Here is a 23,517-nt window from a genome sequence, read left to right on the forward strand (position 1 = left end):
AACAAAGACATTGGCAACCTTCAAACACTGGACCCCACCCAGTTTGGGTTTGTGAAGGGCCGATCTTGTCTCCTGAACCTGATTGACTTCTTTGAATCAGTCTCCAGAGCCATGGACAAGGATAAGGTGGTCCACACAGCCTATCTAGACCTTGCCAAGGCCTTTGACACCATCCCCCACTCTGGAATCACAGATAAACTTACTAAGTTGGGCATTAATCCCTATGCCACCCAATGGGTTGCTAAATGGCTTACTGATAGAACCCACACTGTAAAAGTAGCCGACTCCAAATCCAGCTCCGGACAAGTGACAAGTGGAGTACCTCAGGGTTCAGTCCTTGGGCCGCTCTTGTTTGGCATCTGCTTCTCTGAAGTACAGGTCAACACTAAGGGACTCTGGCTAACAAAGTTTGCAGATGACTGCAAACTGGGAGCCATTATTGAATACCCAAATGATGTGGATACTCTACAAAAGGGCCTTACAGAAACAGATGCTTGGTGCCAGAGCCATGGGCTCAAGCTCAATGCCAAGAAATGTATTGTTATCCCTTTGGGAAAAACATGTATCCATGAATTACCATATAGGTGGCAGTACACTAAACACAGAAAGTGTGATAAGAGACTTAGGGACACAGGTGGACAGTGGTCTCACCTTCGATAACCACATCGCCACAACAGTCAGGAAATCCTTCTATGTGGCACACCTCATCATGAAGGGCTTTTCATCCAGAAAAAATGAGGTCATTGTCCCACTGTACTCATCCCTCATTAGACCCATTCTAGAATACAACGCCCCATTTGGTATGTACCTCTCAAGACGTCTGCAACAACTGGAAAGGCCTCAGAAATACCTCATTAAAAGAATCACAGGCCTAAAGCAGATCCCCTATGCTAAAACAAACTCCAGCTATACTCTGTCGCATATCGTCTACTCAGAGGCGATCTCTGCTTAACATACAAGGCCATTTCAAACCCAGAGCTGTTGGACATGCTACACTTAAAGAAATCCCAATCCCTCAGAGCTACACGCTCCAGGGATCTAAACCTTGTCATCACAATAAACAAAACATGCTGGAAGGATAGGTTCCTGACCCAGAGACTCCCCAGACTCTGGAATAGATTGCCCATACATGTCAAGCAGAGTGCCTCTTTGGACCTCTTCAAGAGGAACCTTGACGATTGGATGGGAGAAAGGAAATTCACCCCAGGGATCACGTCAGTTGCCCTGCTAGACAGGGGTCCAGGAAAGTAAATAATGTGGGAAGAAATAGCCAGGGAATTGTTATGGCTAGGCTTGTATAGGCCCTAGGGCTGATAGCCTAGTACCAACCTATGAACCTATGAACCTATGAACCCAACTAGCAGGTGCTGTTTGCCTGATATCACACAAGAGTTTTACAGTGGCTACTACTAGTTTAATGGTCTCAACTCATGGATTATCTTTTGTAATATCAACATAATGAACAGTTACTAGGTACATTTGAAATGTTGGATCACCTTCTTTCATGTCTGCATGGCAAGATCCTTTGTGCTTGCCCTTCCAGTGATGGTAGTCACCATAGATGTCTCACCTTTTGGGTGGAGGGAGGGGGTGCCATTTTCAAGTGAGGATAGTCCAAAGTGTATGGTATTTTCAAGACATAAATCAAAATGCTTGTCTTATTATATTAGCCCTAAATGTGTGGCTCTAAAATATCTTCTCAAGTCAGGTATACCAATCCCCTTCGGCTTCTTCTCATTTGAGCAGAATAAAATGCCTTGACCATTGCACTTATTCTTTCTAAGTTTATTACTGCCACTCTTTCCCTGCCATTGCCATGACCCCTTATATCACAGCCTGCTTTAACAGCCATTCCCTTAATGTACAGCCATGACATTTGAATATGAGATATCTAGGTTGCAGTAGCTCTCCTTACCCAATCATCTCTGTCTTTTTGAGTACCTAGATAATTTCTCATCTGGCCCGATGAACTATGCCAACTTCCAGACTTCCATAAATATTACCATATCACTGCCTTCAGAACCTGTCTCTAGGTCCATTAGTCTTTTGTTCTCTCTTCTTGTACTGGCTGCAAATTATCCTGCCTTTTCAGTAATATTTGCATCTTCCATTTCATTTGCTTAAGACAACACTGTGGTTTCTATGAGCTTTTTTTTTTTTATTTTGCTTAGCTTCCTGCACTACATGGGGGGTGAAGAGAGGCAAATAGTAGAATTAATGTAATGTTGACTGTAGAATTTAATGGTACATTAATGTGCATAAGAGGAGGTGAGTGACGTCACCTCCTGCTATGTTGCATACATTGAACCATGGTTGTCGATGTATTCATTTTTGCTTTGGTTTACTTTTTGGCATTACGAATTCAGCATTTTGGGTCGACATTCTAAACAGCTGACCGAAGCGGATTTGAAATACCAATAGTAAACCCAAACACACACACACACACACACACACACACACACACACACACACACACACACACACACACACACACACACACACACACACATACTAACTTCCAGGAAAGGCTAGTAAGCTGGCAATGTTCTACAACAATACAGTCTTCTGCTCAAGGTAGTAAACTACCACTCCGCCCAATGTTTGTTTTTTGGTCCCCCCTTTCTGTCATTATTGCCAGCCTGGTCCCCATGCCCCATTTGTACCAGGTCTATCAGCTAACTCCTTTCTCCTTCAGTCTGATTCTCATATTGCTGGGGCCAGTCACAGATCCTAGGCAATGGGGCCATAACACGTCTAAGCATCAGTCTAGAATGGGGGAGGTTTCTTTTATGGCCTACCCTTTTCCCCCTTCTTTGTGGCAGCATGGTTTGGTCTTGGGTGGGCGTGCAGTTTGAGCAAGCAATGTATCACCCCACTTCTGCAAATCAGCCAGGCCCACTGCTCACCCCGCTGATCATGCCTCCTGTAGCGATGTCCTTGGTCTCCACCAGGATCATCACATAAAGATGCCTATGTGTCACCTTTCCCCAGGATGAGCACACCCTTTGGTCCCTGCTTCTCCATCAGTCACCTGATCCACTAATCAAACTGGGGTCATAGTCATTGATTTAACCCTCCATTGCAACTGGAGTGGCTACCACCCCTTGATGCTGACATAAGAAGATAAGCAGTCTACAGATAAGCATTGCAGCTAGCCTTTAGAACAGCTATCTCTTCTCCTTCCCTACCTTTTTTCTTTTCTGTTTCCAAGCAGTGTTAAGTCCTTATTGCCCATTCTGTGAAGCAATACTTCTTTAGGTTTATCCAAAACCATTATTATTTTAGCTGCCACTCGTGTGGACTTCTTTCTCCGTCTACCCTTTCACTTCAGATCCTCACCTCCCATTTTCCCCAAAAATGAGATACATTCAGATTATAACTTTCCTTCCTCAAGTCCCAGAGAATGTACACAAACTGAGTCTTTCAGTTTCTATCCCTAACTAACCCTTCTGTTCCATTTAGTATCTCTGTAACTCTGTACTGCATGCTTTCCTCTTGTCCAGTTTCCATTCCCCTGTACGATGTCCACAGCTGCTTATAGTACTCCAAACGTAGTGCTGCCATTATGCTGCCCAACTGAAAATGATATTACCATCTCTGGAAATGACTCCTCACCCTATATGATGCAAATATCCCGTTGGTCTTTCTGAATATCCCTTCACATCACATTACACTATTCCACTTATGTCAAGCTTGTCTGCCACTGTCCTTTTGAATTCATGCACACATCACATAGATGGTAATATGTGCTTCGCTGTATGTTATTTGACTATGAATACCAAAATGTCCCTCTTTTTTATTTATTTATTTTACATTTGTTGACTGGGTTTGTTTGACTGAGCTGAGTAGCCCTTTTTCAGCAGAGGCCTGCAGAGAAAAGCTCCACCAAGTTATACAAATTGTCATTTACAGTATACAGTGCACAGCAAAAGAAAAAAACATAATCAATACAATAAAGAGTAAAAGATAGAACAGTGAAAATTAACATCTCAAAAATTGAAAATTTGGCAGTAGGCATAAGGATACAATTATATTCACATCAGCAAAGTATGAAGAGCATACATCATTCAGAACAGTGTTTAAGTAATGTGGTAATAGGAGTGAGTGAGATATGAGATAGTATGTAGGTGGGGGGTGGGAGGAAGTTAGGGTTGGAAGAAGGTTTAAGAATGACGGATATAGTGGCAAGCCCATTGACTTTGCAGGTATTCTTTGGTGACAGCCTTAAATTTTTTTGTTGCTCAAGGGACCTAATTTCAAGTGGGAGGCTGTTCCAGGCCTTGGTTGGGTTATAGCTATAGAAATTGCAGTCAAATTTAGTTCTGGGTTTGTAGGTAAGCAGAAGGTCTTGATTGGAGCTACGGAGAGGTCTAGTGGGTGAATAGCGGGAGATGAGAGCTGAAAGGGTAGGACAGTAGGAAGGTTGATAAAGGATTGTGTGAATGATCTGGGGCTGAGACAGAAGGAGCAGGTGAGGTAATTCAAGACAGTTTAGGTGTTTCAGTGTGAGACAGTGATGGGACTTACAGGTTTGTTGGGCAGTGAATCTAGCTATTTGTTGTAGGTGGATTCTAGTTTGGCTAGCAGTCCAGACTTGAGACTAATAAGAATTTGAGAGCTGTAGAGTACACTGGGTAGGAGGTAAGCATGAAAGAGAGTTATCTTAGCATCACTGGTGAGAAAGTTTTTGTTATGGTAAAGGAGACTTAGTTTCTGGTGAGTTTTCCTGATACAGTAATTGATATGTAAGTCAAACTTAAGTTGGTCATCGATAATGATGCCTAAGAGTTTTGTGCTAGATTCAACCTCAATTAAGGTGTTATTTCGAGACAGTATTGAAAAGGAAGATTTGATATGGTTAAGGTTTTTAGGGAGAAAAAGTAGTAGTTTGTTTTTGTTTTTTTTTTTGGGTTAAAGATAAGTTGGTTTTCAGATAGCCAGTTTTCTACAGAGCTGAAGGAGGCCTGTGTGGTAGAGATGAGTTCAAAGGGAGAGTCAGCAATAACTGAATTGTTAATGTCACTGCTGTTTTTATGTCTGTATTTACCCTTATTCACCACATTTCTTCCCTTATTTACATGTTTACACTCAATCTTTCACAACTCAGAGGCCCTCCTGCACCCTAGAGTTACTGTCATCTGCTGCACACTACTAACAGTAGGAATCTCTTTCAATCATTCCTTCACTCTCACAGATAGGCCACGCCCCCCACAGACACATACGCAGACACCCTCTTCTCCAGCTATCACACATTCTAATAGTCTCCCTGTACCCTAATTCCTCTTTCTCTCTCTCTCTCTCTCTCTCTTTCAGGTTAATAATATCCACAACAGAACGTTCACAGACCTTACCCTCCCTGGAAGTAGTCTGACCTACAGTTCCTTCTGTGGTGCTCTCCACCCTTAATCTAGATATTAAGTATGTTCTTATAGTTTCATGTCTGTGCTAATTAACTAACTGTAATACTTCCCTCCAACAGCTTGCACATCACTGTACCGCTTCCTTAACTTTACTAGCTTTGCTATTCCCCACTGTGCTTTCTCCCACACACTACACCCTATAGCTTTTTCTCTGCTGCTGTCCTCCTGGCTATCTCCAATGTCACTCTCTCTGCCTAACCCTCCTTTCTCCACCTAACAGTATCTCCATACAACAGTTTTCTGTACTCTGCTTAGCTCTCTCTTTTTTCCCTGAGCAAATACCTGCATGACTCCCTAATCATTTCTCTCTCTCTTCTCCTATTCACTGTTGTTGGCCACCATACTTACCTACTTTGCAGATAGTTTTTTGCTGATTCCACTATCTCCTGGGTGTGGCCCCACTCTTTTCACCCTCGCTGCACTCAGGCTCATTTCACTCCCTTACCCTACCCCCATTCCCTCCCAACCCTACTTCAATTACATTTATTTCATCTGGACACACCCCTTCCTTCTAGGAGATCCAATCACTACCCACTTCCCTCCCATCCACCACTTCCAATCAAGCACTGTCACTTTCTACTAACTTCATTTCCCTTCTCAATCATCCCCCTGTATCCCATCTTGGAATTACACTTTACTCACCTCACAATGTACCACTTATATATTTCCATCCTACTTCTTATCCTTCTCTCAATCTCAACTTCCTATCACAATAACCTCTCCCCACCTTATTTACACTCAACCACCACAACCACCCCTTAGAGGTGCAGTACTCTTCACTCATTCATAGTCTCCCCATCTCTCCTTAACCTCTCCAACATCTGTTTTCACTAGTTTACCTTACTGAAGTTCACTACCCACTCCAGCAAACCAAGACCTAAACCCTATAACTGCTACACAATGCAAACCCTACTTAAATTATCCACTAATTCCTTACTTTGGTCCAGGGACATCCAACCCAACCCTGATCCCTCTACTCCACCCCAACTCCCCACACAATACCCCATCTTCTCCTTCTCCCTCCCATTCTCACCCATACCCTCCTCACAGCCCCAGTACTCACATCTCCTCTCCTAAAAACCTAACCATCTACTCCCTAAATACCCAAAGCCTTGTTAACAAAGTTATTGAACTCCACACTTGGATAACCCATACTCCCTTCACATTCTAACTCTGTCTGAAACCTCGCTCAAACCCCATACCACTAACAATGAAATACTTCCACCTGGGTATAACATCTACCGTACTGACAGAATCCCTAAAAAAGGTGGTGGTGTGGCCATCCTGTACTCAGATAAACTCAATTTCTCACCAGTAACTATTACTATTCCCAGTTTCCACCCTGCTGAACTACTTCTCCTGAACTGTCACATAAACTCACATAAGAAATTTGTCATAGGTTCCATATATATCCCTTCAGGTAATAATATTCCAACCCTCGAACTAATCCTGTCCTGGCTGTCTCACAGCATACCCTATGAAACTGTCATTCTTGGGGATGTCAATACTGAATGGTCTAATCTAACATCTGACTCTCCACAACTTAAAATCAACTTACATGGATTCTACCAGCATGTCACACCCCACACCTGTATGCGCAAAACCTCTCCCTCCAATCCTATACGTGATTGGATCCTCACTAATACTCCTAATCTTTATCACAACCCCTGTCCCTTACCGGACACCTTAGGTGACCATCTTCCCACCTTCATCCTAAGACACTCTCCCCAAACACCAAAACCACACTCTTACAGAGACTGCCATAAACTTTCAAATTTTAACCCCAAAATATTTAATTCTACATTATCCAGTACTGACTGGTCCTTCCTCTGGCAGCTCCCTCTCAATTCAACAATATATTTATAGAAATTCTGAACTCCCTTGCCCGTACCAGAAGAATTAGAGTCAATAGCAATTATGCCCACTGGCTATCTAAAGAAACTAGAGCTCTTATGCACCAAAGAGACAGTGTCTGGAAAGACTGGGCCAAAACCAAAACTCCTTTCCTTGCTCCAAACCTACGAAACTCCTTCCTTGCTCCAAACCTACAAAGAGCTTAGGAACCATGCCAAGAAACAAATCAACAAAGATAAAAAATCCTACTACAACTCTCCCCAAATCAACAGTACATCCAATCCACAAAACCTGTGGTCAGCCCTTAGCAAAATACTCCATCCTGGTAGCCCTTCCACTCCCTCCCCTTTCCCTAACAATACTCCACTAGGAACTGCCACCCTTCTCAACATTTACTTCATTGATACTATCCAGAAACTTACTCACACTGACCACAACTCTTATCCCTCTCACACCTCTCCCAACCCAGACAACAAAAACCTCTTCTCCTTTAAACCCATTTCCACTACTTACATTAAATCACTCCTTCTCAAGCTCAAGCCCTGCTCTCGCTCCACAGATAATCTTCCTCCTATCTTCCTAAAGCTAGTAGCCGAATCCATAGCCTACCCAGTATCCCTGCTAATCAACAGATCCATTCAAGAAGCCACAGTACCAGACATTTAGAAATCTTTCTTTACCATCCCTTTATAAAAAGGTGGGAATTCTACCGACCCATCTAACTATAGACCCATAGCCATACTTTCACTTCTCTCTAAAATTCTTGAAAAATGCATTCATACTCAGCTACTCAATTTTCTCCTCCAGGAAAACCTTCTAACACCCACTCAACACAGTTTCTGGCCAAACCACAGCACTTCCACTGCACTCCTATCTTTTACTCACACTGTAGCTGAAGCCAGAGACAATAATCAACTTATAGCCTGTCTCTTCCTCAACATCTCCAAAGCTTTTGATACTGTTTCTCACTCTATACTTTTATCTAAACTTGTTGAACTCAATCTCTCTGATCCCTCCCTTAGCTGGTTTACCAGTAACCTCACCAACAGGCAACAGTCTGTCAGATGGCTCTCTTCCTGCACTTCCTTCCTACCCATTACATCTGGAGTACCTCAGTGTTCTATCTTGGCCCCCCTTCTGTTCAATATTTTCACCAATGATCTCCATACTTCTTGCAAACAATCCTCCCTTATTTAATTTGCAGATGACTCTACACTTATCTCCATTTCTAACAATATTTCTGACCTTCATGCTCTCACCCAGGCCTTTTTCCTATCCATTGAAAAGTGGCTGTCCAATAATCAGCTCATCTTAAATCCAAAAAAACCTAAACTCCTGCTATTTCTCCCACATTCTCTCTATCAGCACAAATTAGCCTTTGCCATCACATCCACTGACACAACCACCATTAAACCTGATCACCCAGAGAAACAGTATTCATGAAATGCACTGGTCTGACCTTGCCTGGAAAGAGATTGAGAATAACTGTCCTGTAATTATCAATCTTCCTCCTAGATCTACATATATGGAAGGAAATGACTACTACCAACCACCAAACCACCAGTATTGCCCACAGATAACCATGCCTACACATGAGTGTGTATACATCATTCATAGTTGCATGTATCCATATATTAGTACATAATCATGTGCAGTCATCTTACTAAGTTTTTATCATATACACTTTTTAGTACATGCAAGAAAATGGCTACTCATAGCTTTTCATGAAGGGATACAGCAATAAACCTAACACTATGGTATCCCAGAATGGCTATCATTAGCTGTGTTGAATGAGCAGTTCATTGACAGACCGAATGCCAGTAAAATCTGATTGAGTGCTCTGTTTCATATATGTAAGCTATCGGAAGATTGAAGACAAGTACATTTGGGTAAGGTAAGTGTGGGTTTTGGATACTAATGCCCAAACATTTAAATATACTTAAAGTTTTGGCATTAAGGGGTGGGAGTGCTTGTCCAAGTGTTTGTGGGCTAGGGTTAGAGTACAGTCTTTGTAAGGGGATATATTTAGATTTGAGCATGTGTGTTGATGTGTGTGATATGCATTGGAGCCTGTATTGAGTAGTGGTAGTGTGACAGAAAGGCCGTTTTCTGAATATGCATGTATGGTAGTGTTATGGAAATGATAGTTCTAAGGTAAGATTCAAGGTTAGGCTTAGGGTCAGGGGCAAGTTTAGGGTTAGCAGGCATTAGTAAGGTGGTGTAGGGGAACATCTTCTCCCCTGCACCACCTAATGCCTACTAATCCTAACCCTAACCCTGCCCTTGCCCCTAATCTCAATCTTTTCTCACCACACCACCTTACTGATGTCTACCACCCCCGTCCTGTACCTGCCACTAATCCTAACACTGCACCATACCTTAGAGGTACCACTTCCATAACACTATCACAATTCAAACTAATTGCATCTGAATGTATGGTGGGTTTGATGGTCAGACTGCAAAAGGAAACTGATTGTTTTTTTTTTTTTTTTTGCAGACTTCATTTTTTTCATTTTTGTAATTTTTTCAGTTTATCAGTTTTCCAAATGCCAACATCTATCATCTGAGTGTTGATGCCTAAGCATTTCGGTAACTCAGCATATACACATCAAAACATACAATTAAAAATAAATTTACCATGTCTTATCAACCTACCCTGCAAAATAAGATGGGCTTCTTTTTTTCTGCTAATATTCCTTGCATTGTTGGCTTGTTACAGCTAATGAATCTGACAGAGGGGTGTGCAGGAGCTGTCACCTTTCTCCTGACAAGTGATTTGCTGTATAAAGTACAGCTAGTTACTTCATCTTTATGCAGCTGGTTACTTCACTTCTGTGTTAAATAAATGACTCAGACAGGTGATTAAAGCATATTATTATTATTACTACAAGGAATCTGTTTTCACCCAAAGAAGCTTAAGTTACAACATCATCTGCCTGTAGAGCTTTGCAGTTTCTGATTTTTAAAAAATTTCTTTGAGTGACAACTATGACATAAATTAATCACTTTGTAGTGGAATATTAGATGAGCACAGTTCAAGGAGAGAATTTGTTTAGTATAAAGAATGTATATACATTATTATGGCAATGAAACACATAGCAACTAGAATAGCATCAAACACCCATCCTAGCTTATGGTTAGTTTTTATTTACAAATGCTTTTTCTTCTAGGATGGCTACTGGGCAGATCACATCTGCGAAAAGAAACATGGCTACATTTGCAAACGAAAACCATTATCTATGACTCATGAAGATCTGGCTATAACTGAAAAAGGTTGTAAGATGGTATGTATATATAGTAATCACCTTGACTGTTGTAGAAAAGTATATGGGGTTCCCCCACCCATAAGCAATAACCATCATTACTGTGAAGATTAAAATTTTCAGCACAAAAGTACATGCTAATATATGTTAAATAAATACCAAAAAGTAAACAGAATGCATTGTAAAATATCTTTATCAACATATGCCTGATATGGGATCAGTATGAACTGGCAAAATGTGACTATAATGTTTATTGGCTATGGTACTGTTCAATGGCTCAGTTTTCAACAAATTAGAATTTAATCTACACATTTCTTTCACAGGAGGTTACAACCCCTGCTGACTCCATAAAAGATATTGTCCCAGCACCACCATTCTTTAAATCAATGTTAAGGCTGAATAAACCCTTGGCATAGTATAAAATGTGTAGATATAAGCCACTTGTTGGAAAGGCCTTTAAGAACTGTGATACAGTTAAGGATCATGATTCACTTAATTCACCAAAAAGCAACACAATCAATCATATGAAACAATATTCATATAGGAGATTTAAATTACTTTAACAAATACAAATTTAAAAAAGACATCTTTCTAAATGCCTTGGATGTGATTCACTGAAAAAAGTATTACATAACACAATGAAGAAAGAATGGTAGGTATTCATTGTACTGATCACTACTGCAGTATGGGCTAAATTCTGCATAGGATATAACAGCAGGCCAGCTTCCAAAGCATCAGGACACCTTTCATGCAGTCAAACCATCAGTCAGCTTCAGTCAAGCTGACCAAAAACACAAGTTTGGGCTCCAAGCCCTTCAAAGCTTTACTGTTGCTGAGGAATATGCTTCTTTGAGGCCTTTGAGGATCGGCATCCAGCTTGTGCTGCTCCTTTGCTGAGCAGCTAAGTTCCCTTTGGGGAAAAGCCTTCCATTTTAAAAATTGTTTATTAATATTTTCCTGTTCAGGAAAGTTATTTTTAATTAAGGAGTTTCTGTTATAACAAACTGTCATGAGACTGTAGGGATAACTCATTTCTTGAAGAAATTCAGAATTCTGAATCAGAACTGGAAGATGAAGGGAAAGATACAGGGTTTCCTCCTCAGATTTCTGATTCAGATTCAGAGGAGAGCTCAGTTTCTGATTATGTCTGTGGGGGGTTTTCTTTCTATGAGACTATTTCCAGAATGTACCAGTGTTTTCCATGAGAGAACATTGAGGTTTCCCAGTCCTTCGGAAAATACTGGTGCTGTTACAGAAGGAACTTCTAGAACTTTCATCAACCTTCACCCTTTCCTCCAGTTTGGTTTGCTTTGGAGGATATGTGTGTGTCACTGCCTGCAAGTTTCCTGATAGTCAGACAGCTGCCCCTCAAAGGCAAATAGCTGTATAAAGTTTCTTAATCGTTTAAGTTTTTATACATTCATCCCACACCAACACAGCAGCTATAGCTTTAGTTAATCCTTCCATTGCTACTAAGCATTTAGTTAATTCCAATCCTACTCTTTCTAATAAGGATGGAAGATTATTGCTAAATATGAGGAAATAGTGTATGCCTTTGTAACTTTGATTTTCAGAATTTTAAATTGTCAGGCTCATACATTAAAGTTTATTTTGACTAATTGTGGAGGTATGATGAATCCATTGTCTGAAGTTTCTTCTTAGCAGAAAAAAAATCTGTCTGAAATAATTTTGTTTCTGCAGTTGTACAAGTCACTACTCATTGTTTGCAGTATGTGTATGACTCATAGATTTAAAGGTTCATAGGTGTTTACTAGGCTAATGACCACAAGGGCCTTTTTAAGCCTAGCCATGCATCCTGAATCTCTGACAAGTGCTGATACCCTTGATAAATGTAAGCATGGACCTGTGAGATGAATCACATCATACAGGCCCATGACTCAGTTGATACTTCTTCCATGGCTATGGCCACAGCTACTATTCTGGGGAGATTCACCTGGCTGTGTTCTCAGAATCTTCAAGATGATGTAAAACTGAGGTTTTAACTTATCCTTAGGATAGAGATTTAGTTTTTGGTTTCTCTGCTGCAGAACTGATTAAAAAGTGTGATGAAAGTGACAAGTTGATGGAGGGGATCTCTGACAGTTTTCAGCTCTCTTTTATCAAATTTTCTAAGGGATTCTCTAACCTGTCATACAATTTTTGTCAAAAATAAATAAATGCATAGTCTCAACAAAAATGTAGGTAAATTGACATTTAAGGAGAAATGGCAAGGTGGTTTCAAAAAATTTCAGAAAACCTTCAAACCAATGCCAGTCCAACAGGTTAGAATGCCTGTTCAAGGGACCTTCATCCTCTTCTCACCCTGGCAACCTGGTTTTCATTTCAGAAAGTCTGAATCTCCACTTTTACCTTTGGCAACAGATAGTTTTAGACAAATGGGTTTTGAAAGTCATTCATCAAGTTTATAGATGGAAATGAGATGAAATTCCTTCTTTCCAGTGGGTAATTCCTCATCCACTAGACAAGACACATTCACTTCCACCTGCCATTCATCATATGCTGTCTCAGGGAGTAATAAAACCAGTTCTTCCTTCCCAGGTGGGGAAGGGTTATTATTCAAGAATGTTTTAGTGACAAAGAAAGAAAATGCTTGGAAGCAAGTTCTGGATCTTTCTATCCTAAACCTGTTTGTGATAGTGTCCATGTTCAAGATGTCACTTCACAACCTGTTATCCTTATTTGTCATTCAAGTTTCTTGATAACACTAGATTTAAAGGATTCTTAGCATTATGTCACCATTCATCCGTACTTCAAGCTTTTCTTAAGGTTTTGTATGTCTGGATCACATTATTAGTTCTCTGCCTTCCTGTTTGGAATATTCACTGCACCAAGAGTGTTTGCAAATTGTATTGCTCCAGTTATAGCTTGTTGCAGGCTGCAGTATATCCACATTTTTCCATATTTAGGTAACTTGTTTATCTTTGCAGAGTCTTTTTCAATGACTCAGGAATCTCTGACTTGATTGGGAGATCTCTTACATAAGTTGAGGACCCAAGAGAACATTATTAAGTCTTTTTAGACTCCTTCACACAAAATTGTGGTCCTGTGGTGTCAGCTAGACACCTGAAGTCAAAGAGCTATTCTTCCATGGGAAAACGTAGATCTATTTCTGAGGTTTTTCATGCAGACTTTTGTCACTGAGAAGGAATATCTCAGGATTTTGGGTCTCATGGCATCTATGATTCTCATGCTACCCAAGGCAAGAACCCACATGAAAAAGATACAATGGTATCAGATGTCTCTTTGGTCACAGCACTAACATCCTTTGTCTTTTCAAATCCTATTGCTGAAGTTTGATGAAGAGAATTATCTTGGCTGACACACCAAATCTCCGTAAATGCAGATCTCCCCTTCTCCCTCCCTCTCTCTTCCAAAGCAGTTACCACAGACACCTCAGACTTTGCTTGGGGAGCTGGTTTCAGGAGGAATAAATGTGCAAGGTTTGTGGAACACCAACAACAGATGCAAACACATAAATATAAAAGATATGCTTGCCCTGATCAAGGCACTCAGCTATCTGAATCATCTTTGGACCCTGGGCCTCATTAAGTTGTTACAGACAATACCACAGTCATGTGGTACATCAACAAGCAAGGGGTGATCAGGTGGTTTTCCCCCCTTTGCCGACTAATCATGTTAGCTTGGGATATAACTTCACAGCAAACTCTCACTCTGCAGGTATTCTGTATTCCATGGAAACTAGATTGCGGGTCTTCCAAGATTTGATCCATCTTTGAGGAGTTTCTCAAGCTGACCCATTTGTCTCTTGCCTGAAAAATCAGCTGACACGATTCTGCTCAAGAACTCCATGCAAGAAGGATGGCAATGTTCCGGTGTGCATTCCCACCCTTTCCACTGATATTCAGGGTGCTTCTAAAGATTCAGAAGCAATTCCCCAAGATCACTGTGGCTGACTCTCTTCTGTCCTAGGCATCAGTGGTTTTTATTTCTTTTATAAATGGCCAGGGTGAGTTACCACAAGCTTCCTCACAGAATGGGTTTATTCATACAAGATCAGGGGTGTTGGCTATGGCTCCCTATTGAAATTTGATACTTGAAATGCTGAGTGCTGAAACGAAAAAAAAAAAAACAGAAAACACAGGAGAAGAGTGAATTTAGAAAATCACTCTTCTCCTTATAACTTCTTTTTGCAGGTGAAGCAAGCCCCCCTGCACCCACCATGTGGGGATGTGGGGGAAAGTCCCCCACATCCCCCAAACTTATATCTACCAACTTTGTCCAAGATTGCCATACTTTAGAGAAATGGGAATATTCTGAAAAATGGCATCTCAGACTTGGTATATGTAGGTCTGTTCTTTCAGCCAATCAGTCTCTCTATTTCAGGACTCACTATAGTGGGTCCCAACATTTCAAATGGTTACCATTTGATATACCCCAATCCCAATCAATTTTAGCTGAGTGAGTGGATGATAGGGTCTTAATTCCCTTTAGGCACCTATTTACTGCGGATGTTCAGCAGGTACTAAAGAAGGCAATAAATCCTGCTACTAGACAATAATATATTAGCAAATGGAAAAGGTTTTCTAGTTGGTACCAACAGCATAACTAGCACCCTTTCAAGGCTTGTTATTCTCTAGTTTTCTGATATTTGTGTGTGTTACTAACCTAATAAGCCTTTCTTAATCTTCTATCAAGGTTAATTTATTGGCCATTTCAGCATGTCTGCCCATAGAGGTTCATCTTTCAATGCATTCTCATGTAAAAATTTTCATAAAAGGAGTTTTGTATAGGTGACCTCTAAGAAAACCAGCACCCCCTCTTTGGGATCTTAATTGTGTGTTAGAGAGCTTGCTTCATTTGAACCAGATAACCTAACTGACTTGGGGTTCTTAACACTGAAAACAGTTTTACTGATTTATCTGACCTCTGGAAGAAGAGCATCTGAGTTGCAAGCATTTATGGTGAGTCAACCCTATCTTATTTTCACAGTGACTGGGTTTCTTTGAAACCCAATCCTGCTTTTATGCTTAAAGTGGTGCCTCAGCTTACATTAAGCCAGACTATCCATTTCACCATTTTTTAACTCAAAAATGTGGGAAAAAGGATACTCCATACCTTAGTTGTCCACAAACAACTCAGGTACTATCTTGACAGAACTAAATGTTTCATAGGTTCATAGGTAGATACTCGGCTATCATCCCAAGGGCCTAAGTAAGCCTGGTTAACAAGGTTCCCTGGCTTACGCCACCCAAGAAAGTTAATGTCCTGTGCCCCTGTCGAGCAGAGCCACAGAAGTGATCCCTGGGGTGTATTTTCTATTTCCCATCCACTCAAGATTTTTCTTGAAGAGTGCTAATGAGGAACTTTGCTTGACATAGATAGGTAACTTGTTCCAGAGTGTAGGAAGTCTTTCAGATATTCAGATCAGTTGTCCTTTTCTTGTGAAGGTAAGAAGAAGGGACAACCTGTGTCAAAGTGGACTACTTTAAAATGGTTGTCTAAGGCTATTACATTTTGTTATACTCACCATGACAAAACTATTCCAGGCAGGTTCAATGCCCATTCTATCAGAGCCTTGTCTTCATCTATGGCTTTTTGGAAAGGGTTGGATTCCAGAAATATTCTAGAAGAAACAACTTGGTTCTCTGTACAAACTTTTACAAGGCATTACGAGTTTGATTCCTTCTCTATATGTAGATCAATCATTGCTAGGGCCATTCTCCAGTGGCTCTTGGACTCTTCCCCTTCAACTTCCTAAATGTACTTAGCTAGAGTAATCTACCTATTTAGCTAAAGCTACTGCAGCGGTGATCAGTATGATGAACATAATGCAGTTGTGCAAGTAAGTAAGATAAGTAAGTAAGTAAGCTTAACAAAACAGTAGATGTTTGAATGATCACTGCTGAAGTTAGCTGCTCCTTCCTTCCACCCCCTTGTTTTCTGTTGTGTTTTTTATACCAAGGTGTGGACATTTATTGTTGTGCCTAGCATTTTCATTTCAGTACTCAGCCTTCATCTCTCTGTCGCTATGAAAACTCTGAAAGGCTTGGCACCCAAACCTGTCATTTAGTCAGCTCAGCTCGAGTTGACAGATGGCTTGTGCATGTGACATTTTGATAACAGATTGCACTACAGTGGGAATCTTTAAATTTACTCTTTTCCTCACTGTAGTGCAATCTCGGAGTTGGAATATATAATTTGCAGGAGGTGTGGAGGGTACAAGGAGGCTTGCCCCCCTGCAAAACTGTAAACACTTCTGCTGTAGACATACAATTCATATGGTAGCTTCAGCACAAATATCTGAGGGTCTGATGTCATCTACTGCCATTCCAAATTTGGTCGAATGAGGACATCGTGGAGATGATCTTTGACATTCCGTTAAAGCGACATTGCCAAATTCGGAATGTCAGTTCGATTAGGTAAGTAGATTAAGTAGATTTTTTTTGATTTTCAACATTTTGATAGTAAACTCTTTTTTACATCTTACCTGTTTTTACAGATATTGCTGCCAGGCTTCCCCAGGCATCAGACATCTGTTTCGTCTTAACCATGGAGCAACCTGATGGTTCCTGAGTTCTTCCTCCTTCCAGCAACAAAAAGAAGAAAATTGTTAAATGGCCTTTGCCACCACAGTAGGCTAATAAAGTGCCCCAGCTGCAGGTACATGAATCTGCTGTGACCAAAGCTGGTTCCTCAGACCACTCATCCTTTTCCTTGGGTCACACTGGTGTAGTCTCTACAGCCAAATGCATCACTCCTGTGATTGCTTTTTGCAGGATGAGGGTGTTTAAATCATTCCTTACCGTTATGACCTACTTATTCAGGCTTCCTCTCCTGACACCTTTCTTCAGCATCTCCTCTATACTCTTTGTCTCTTCCAAAGCCTGGGGTTTACAATAAACTTCCAGAAATCTGTTCTGGTTACTTCTCAGGATCATGTGTTTCTTGGCTGCAGGCTCCAGACCATCACTATGCTGGATTAACTGCCTCCTCCCAAGGCTCTTTCTCTACTCACCTTTTTTCAGTCCTTGGGTTTCTTCTGATTCTGAGGGTCCTGCTCAAGATAGAGCAGGACTCCCCCAAAATCTTGTTGTTGACTCCCTTTTGGCCCAGACAGCACTGTTTTCCTCTTCTTCTGCACCTAGCCAAGGGCAGTCATCACAAGTTACCTCACAGAGTGTACTACTCACACAAGACAAGGGGTCTCTCATCCATCCTCACTTGTCCATTCTTTAACTGACATTGTGGGTGATAGGATTTTGATCTCTTTTAGCACCTTTTTTCTAAAGATGTGCTTAGAGTTCTGTAGGAGACCAGAAATCCCACTACCAGGAAATCCTATATATCCAGATGGAAGCGATTTTCTGTTTGTTGCCTTTCTCATAACCAGGATCCACTTTCTGTGGAGATTCCTCTGGTTCTCTCTTATGTGCATAAATTGCTTCATGCTGAGTTAGCATATTCTTCTGTTAAAGCTCATCTTATAGCTGTTTCTGCTTGTTCACCATTAACTCTCACTCTGGCCTCTAGTTTTGAGGTAAAGCAATTTCTTAAAGGTGTCCTTCATATCAGACCTCCCTGGAAGCTTATTTCACCTTCCTGGGACCTTAATTTTGTTCTTGAAAAACTGACTCAGGCTCCCTTTGAGCTTGCAGCTTCAGCCTCCTTACAACATTTTACATGAAAAACCCTTACTTCAGCTAAGAGAATGTCAAAACTCTAGGCTCTTATGATTGTTTCTCCTTTTTAAGTTTTTCATAGGGACAGGGTGTCTCTCTGTACTAATCTTTCTTTTATACCCAAGGTGGTTAATGAATCATCTCTTTATCAGTCTACTAATTTTCCTTCCTTTTTTCCTTTTCCACAGTCTGATAGCGAGAATGTTCTTCACACCTTAGATTTGTTGTATAGACAGCTAAGATATTATTTAAATAAGACTAAGGCCATTTGCAAGTCTGAGCAGCTTTTTATTTCTTTTCATCCCAGATCTCTAGGTTTAGTGGTTTCTAAGCAAACCAGTTCTTCATGGATCTCTAAGGTCATTTATTTTTGTTACTCCTTTTACTGGAAAGGTCTTTCGGCCTCTGTTAAGACTCCTTCTACCAGGACTGTGGCTTACTCTGGTGATTTTTTTCTAAGGATTGGATACGAATTCCATCCTTGAGGCTGCTACTTGGACTTCTGTCCATACCTTTAATAAGCATTATAAACTGGATGTTGTTTCCAGAGCAAGTACTGGTTTTGCCAGAGCTATCCTGCATAGGTTTCTTGAGGGCTGTTCTGAGCCTTCCTCCTCCCAAGTTTCCTTATGAGCTTTTATACTCTCCCTTTAGTAAAAAATACTGCAACAGTGATATGGAAAAACATAGTACAATTGTGTAAACTCTTACTATAAGAGTAGATGTGTTGCAGTATTGGCTCGCTCCCTCCTCCCTCTTCTGCTAATTGGCTTGCTCCCTCCTCCCCCTTCTGCTAATTGGCTCGCTCCCTCCTCCCCCTTCTGATAATTGGCTCGCTCCCTCCTCCCCCTTCTGCTATGCTCTTTTCCTTTTTCTTCTTCTGGATGCACACGTTCCTCCTACTTCCTAGGACTGTTCTCCTGGGGCTATTCATTTCTGCGGTATGTATATCCACTCATCACCTTTATGCCTTACACCTTGAGTGGAGAGCAAATGCATGATGTATGACATCTATAAAATCCTAAGGCTTTGGTATACTGCCTGGATGATGGGCTACCCTTGACAAGGAATGCCTTTAGTAATGAATAATGCAACAGTGAAGAAAAGGGCATCTATTTTTATGGTAAGAATTTGCACAACTCTACTAGGAACAGGGATAACATGGAATAAATAAAACTGAAAAAAAAATAATAATAAAGTGCAAAGGATGAAGAAAAGGCCTCAAACCGTGCACAGCTGAGACACAAAACAACAGCATTAACCTGATTTGCTTACTCATAAGATTTTTTAAATAATATAATGAGGGTCGTTGACATTATTCATGATCCGCAAGAGTTCATGTGAGAGGGACAGGGCACATATATGTATACCTCTCAACTTCATAGTGCAAGAAATCTAGACAAAGCCAAAAATAATGTGGGAAGAAAGACACACTATTAGGAACAGATTGTAATTATTCATCTTATAAACTTAGAAAGTTATTGGAATAACAGCTTTTGCACTTACATACATTTACTGAAGGATATGAAGTGTGAATACTCTAATGACTGGTATTAATAGGTGACTGTAATCATCTGCTTATGAGGTCAGGAATAAAAGAAACATCAGGGATATTCTGATAACACAGGGCCAGGTATATGGTGTGTGTGTGTGTGTGTGTGTGTGTGTGTGTGTGTGTGTGTGTGTGTGTGTGTGTGTGTGTGTGTGCGTGTGTGTGTGTGTGTGTGTGTGTGTGTGTGTGTGTGTGTGTGTGTGTGCGTGTGAGTGTGTGTGTGTGTGTGTGTGTGTGTGTGTGTGTGTGTGTGTGTGTGTGCATGTGTGGTGCGTGCGTGTGAGTGTGTGTGTGTGTGTGTGTGTGTGTGTGTGTGTGTGTGTGTGTGTGTGTGTGTTTGCGTGTGAGACAGAGTGGGGGGGGTCCTGTGTCATCGTGTTGCATGGGCCTCCAATGCTGATATAGGAAAGGGGTAGTCTGCAGTTGCTATAGTTAAAGGCAGATCCAAAGTTGTCTTTCCTGTCCTCCTTAACTAATGGGTATATTAGATCTGATGAGATCTGATGTCAACAATTTTTAGACTCCTAGATCCAGGGCTCAGAGTTCTCCCCTCTACCCAAAATTCCCCTCCATCCTTACAGTACTTCAGATGGAGTTTGTCTGCTTACATCCCAGACATATCTCTGCCTTCTAAGAAAAAGGAAAGAAGGACACCAGAGGAAAAACCAAGACATAGTGCTAGACTGTAGGCAAGACAGGGCTCCTGGCAAGTCTAATATGGCCAATTAAGAGCCACACAAAACTGACAATTTGGTAAGGGGGGATGGAGAGAGGAATGCTGAGATGATGGAAGAAGACAACATGGATCTTGTGATATGGTAAGTATAACTTTCATATCCAATGTTGTCTCTACCCTCTGCCTCAAGTAATGGGAAAGAGTCCTCAGCTAGTAAGAATCCCAAGGAGGGCTCATGGAAGGATGTTCCAGAGGATGGTGGAGGGAAAGGAAGCCCAAGATCTAGACTGTAAGTCCATTTCATAATGAGAAACAAAAGGATGTAAAGTAGACTGAGTAGCCACAGCACAAAAAAAAATCTATTGGCACTCTGGCAAAGAAAGCTGCAGGTGATGTGACTGCTCTAGTAGAAATGGTTTTAGGTTTGTGCATTAGAGACAGTCCATTTCTTCTGTACACAAAATTACTACAATGAGATATCCACACAGATGGTGTGATCTTGGAAACACCATCTCCCATTCTGGCCTCTGAAAAGGAAAGAAAGAATGATCAGTTTTCCTAAAATTCCAGGACAGGAAATTTGCCGAAGCTGGTGATTCAAAGGGGGCAATGAGGATCACTCTTGCTTTACAGTTTGAAAAAAACTTGTATATAAGAGTAAAAGGTGGGAGTGGGTATAGGAGACCCAGGGTGCAAGTTTCACTATCAAAAAGCTTCTGCTGACAGCTGTTTCCAATGTCATTGTAGGGAAGAACCATATTATCAAAGGCTTTTTTACAAGGGAATTTGTTCATCATTCACATTACCTCAGCTGCATATGGGTTCTATGCCAGCACAAACCTGATACTGGCAACTTTCCAGAGATGAGAATCTCCTCTTCTGGTGCTCTGTGATAGGGGATAGACTAAGCATTTCCCATCAGGAGAAGCCTAACCTATGCCACAGAAAGACCATTATTGAGTCTTTAATGCCAGCTGAAGGGCTCACTGGGTTGGCTCTCCTCAGCAGCCTGTAATGATGGATTATAGCTTCCAGAGATTCAGAAAAAAATCCTTTGGGAACTTCCCTTCCCCTTTTTTACATTACACTTTTAATAATAATAATAATAATAATAATAATAATAATAATAATGTGTTATTTTTTACTTTATTATATTTGCTATTTACTAGTGCTGTTATTTCCTCTGGGAATTTGAACTTACTTCTGTGTTGTTTGTATGCTTAATACTGCTTTTAGGCAATTGTGGGCTTTTCTAAAGTATTTTATGACTTGCAAATGGAATCTAAAATTCTGAGATGTTAATTGAACACTAGGGTCTGTCTCTTGTCAGGGTGCCAAGAAGCTTGGTGCTTCTTTTGTTTATCTGCATTATTTTGATGTGCTAACAAAAAAGGTTGCAATTCTTTACTTCTTTTCTTCATTTTATGATATTTGCTACTCTTTTGATACCTCTATAGCCATTTTAATCATTAAGTCGCGATTATACCTCTAATTATTGCATTTACATTTCCTGTGCATTTTTTTTTTAATTTCTGACAAGGGCCTTAAACCAGCCATCAGAGCAATTACCTATTTACCTGTCATCCTGTGGTGTGAACCTGCAGCCCTCTATGGTATAGGGCTGTTCTAGTCCCTGGGTCAGGTATGGGAGAATCAAACCCTTTAGGTGCAGGAGAGGTCTGGGGAACTCCTTGCCAGCCATAATACTTTGTCCTTAGATATTTTGTCCTCTAGTGTCATTCATAGTAAGAAAAACAGAAACTTTACCAGATGACAATCAGGCTATTACCATGTATAGGACTGATGTGGTTTCCTTAGCTAAGAGCATTTTACAGTCAGCTAATCTTGGAGGCTATGCTGCTATTAAGAATGACTATGGGGGCTACCAGCCGTATTGATTAGTGTAATGCTGCAGATTTTGATGGGAACTTAGATGCAGACATTAGAGAGCACACTGAGTCTGTCCAATCTGATTCTTTGGAAGATGAGCAGATTCAAAAGCTTAAGCTATGTATTCACCTTTCCACAGCTGCTAGCTAGATTTAGAGGTGTATTTGAATGTAAGCAATATAGAGCTATACCAGAGATTGCCAGATTTTATGATCTTATTGAGGATGAAATTCCATGCCGCGGTGGTATGGCGGTAGCGTTGTTACTTCACAGCAAGAGGTTCTCCTGTTCAATTCTCGGCATGGCTTGGGAGTGCCTTCTGCGTGGAGTCTGCATGTCCTCCCCGCGGTTGGGTAGCATTCGAAAGACATGCATGGATAAATGGGCATGCCTTCATTGAAGGTTAGGCATCAAGCTGGCACCTCGGCGTTTCGTAAAAATCTACTGCCAATCATTAGCGGACCGGAGTTCTGCTGTGGTGACCCCTTACCGGGAAAAAGCCGAAAGACAAACAACAACAACAACAACATTGAGGATGCAATTCCAAAAGTTTTTTTTGTTCCTTCTGTATTACCAGCTTTAGAAGATGTCTCTAAAACTGCATGTTAAACCCCTTTGGCTAGTGAACCAGTTCCCAAAAAGGCTTTGAGGAAATACAAGGTGTACTCTAATCTTGCATCTCTCTCTCCTTTTTTGTCAGCTGACCCAGCTCTGGTCTAAATAGCTGCCAACTCTAACAAAAGCCTTGACATTTTCTAACCCTACACCACTGGATAAAATTGGCAAGTGGTTAGTATCTCAGAGAAAAAGGTTCACTCAGTCTAGTGATTTAGTCTTGAGAATTTTAAATTATCAGGGCTTCATGTTGAAGTGTATTTTGCAATGTGCTTACAGTTTAGATGACTTTGCTGTATCTTTGCCTGCAGAGAAGTTATTCCTAATGTGACCCAGGTTTGGAAAAATGCTTTGAGGACAGTCTTGCAAGGTACAAACACTATGTATAGAAATGCAGCTGCTTCTGATGTATTGAGATGGTCTGCTTGGTTACATAACTAGAATTTTTCTGAGAATTTAAAAAATGAAATTTTGAATTCTCCTTTAAGTTCTGAATTTGTGTTTGATCCTAATGCTACCCAGATTCTCAAACAATGGGGTGATATAAGTAATTTGATTCATGGGGTATCTAGCATATTTCATATTC

The 23,517-nt window shown here is 40.8% G+C and overlaps 1 protein-coding gene across 2 annotated transcripts in view; it reads left to right on the forward strand.

Annotated features, from left to right (window-relative positions):
- MRC1 (mannose receptor C-type 1) overlaps window positions 1-23,517 on the forward strand; it is a 1,874,292-nt gene that overhangs the window by 489,341 nt on the left and 1,361,434 nt on the right. For both annotated transcript variants that reach the window (XM_044064625.1, XM_044064626.1), the window contains exon 9: window positions 10,445-10,558. In XM_044064625.1, the coding sequence (XP_043920560.1) occupies window positions 10,445-10,558 (114 nt within the window). The remainder of the gene's footprint in view (window positions 1-10,444; window positions 10,559-23,517) is intronic.

Source organism: Protopterus annectens, chromosome 3.part0 (assembly GCF_019279795.1).
Source record: "Protopterus annectens isolate FY-2018-M chromosome 3.part0, PAN1.0, whole genome shotgun sequence".
NCBI lineage: Eukaryota > Metazoa > Chordata > Ceratodontiformes > Protopteridae > Protopterus > Protopterus annectens.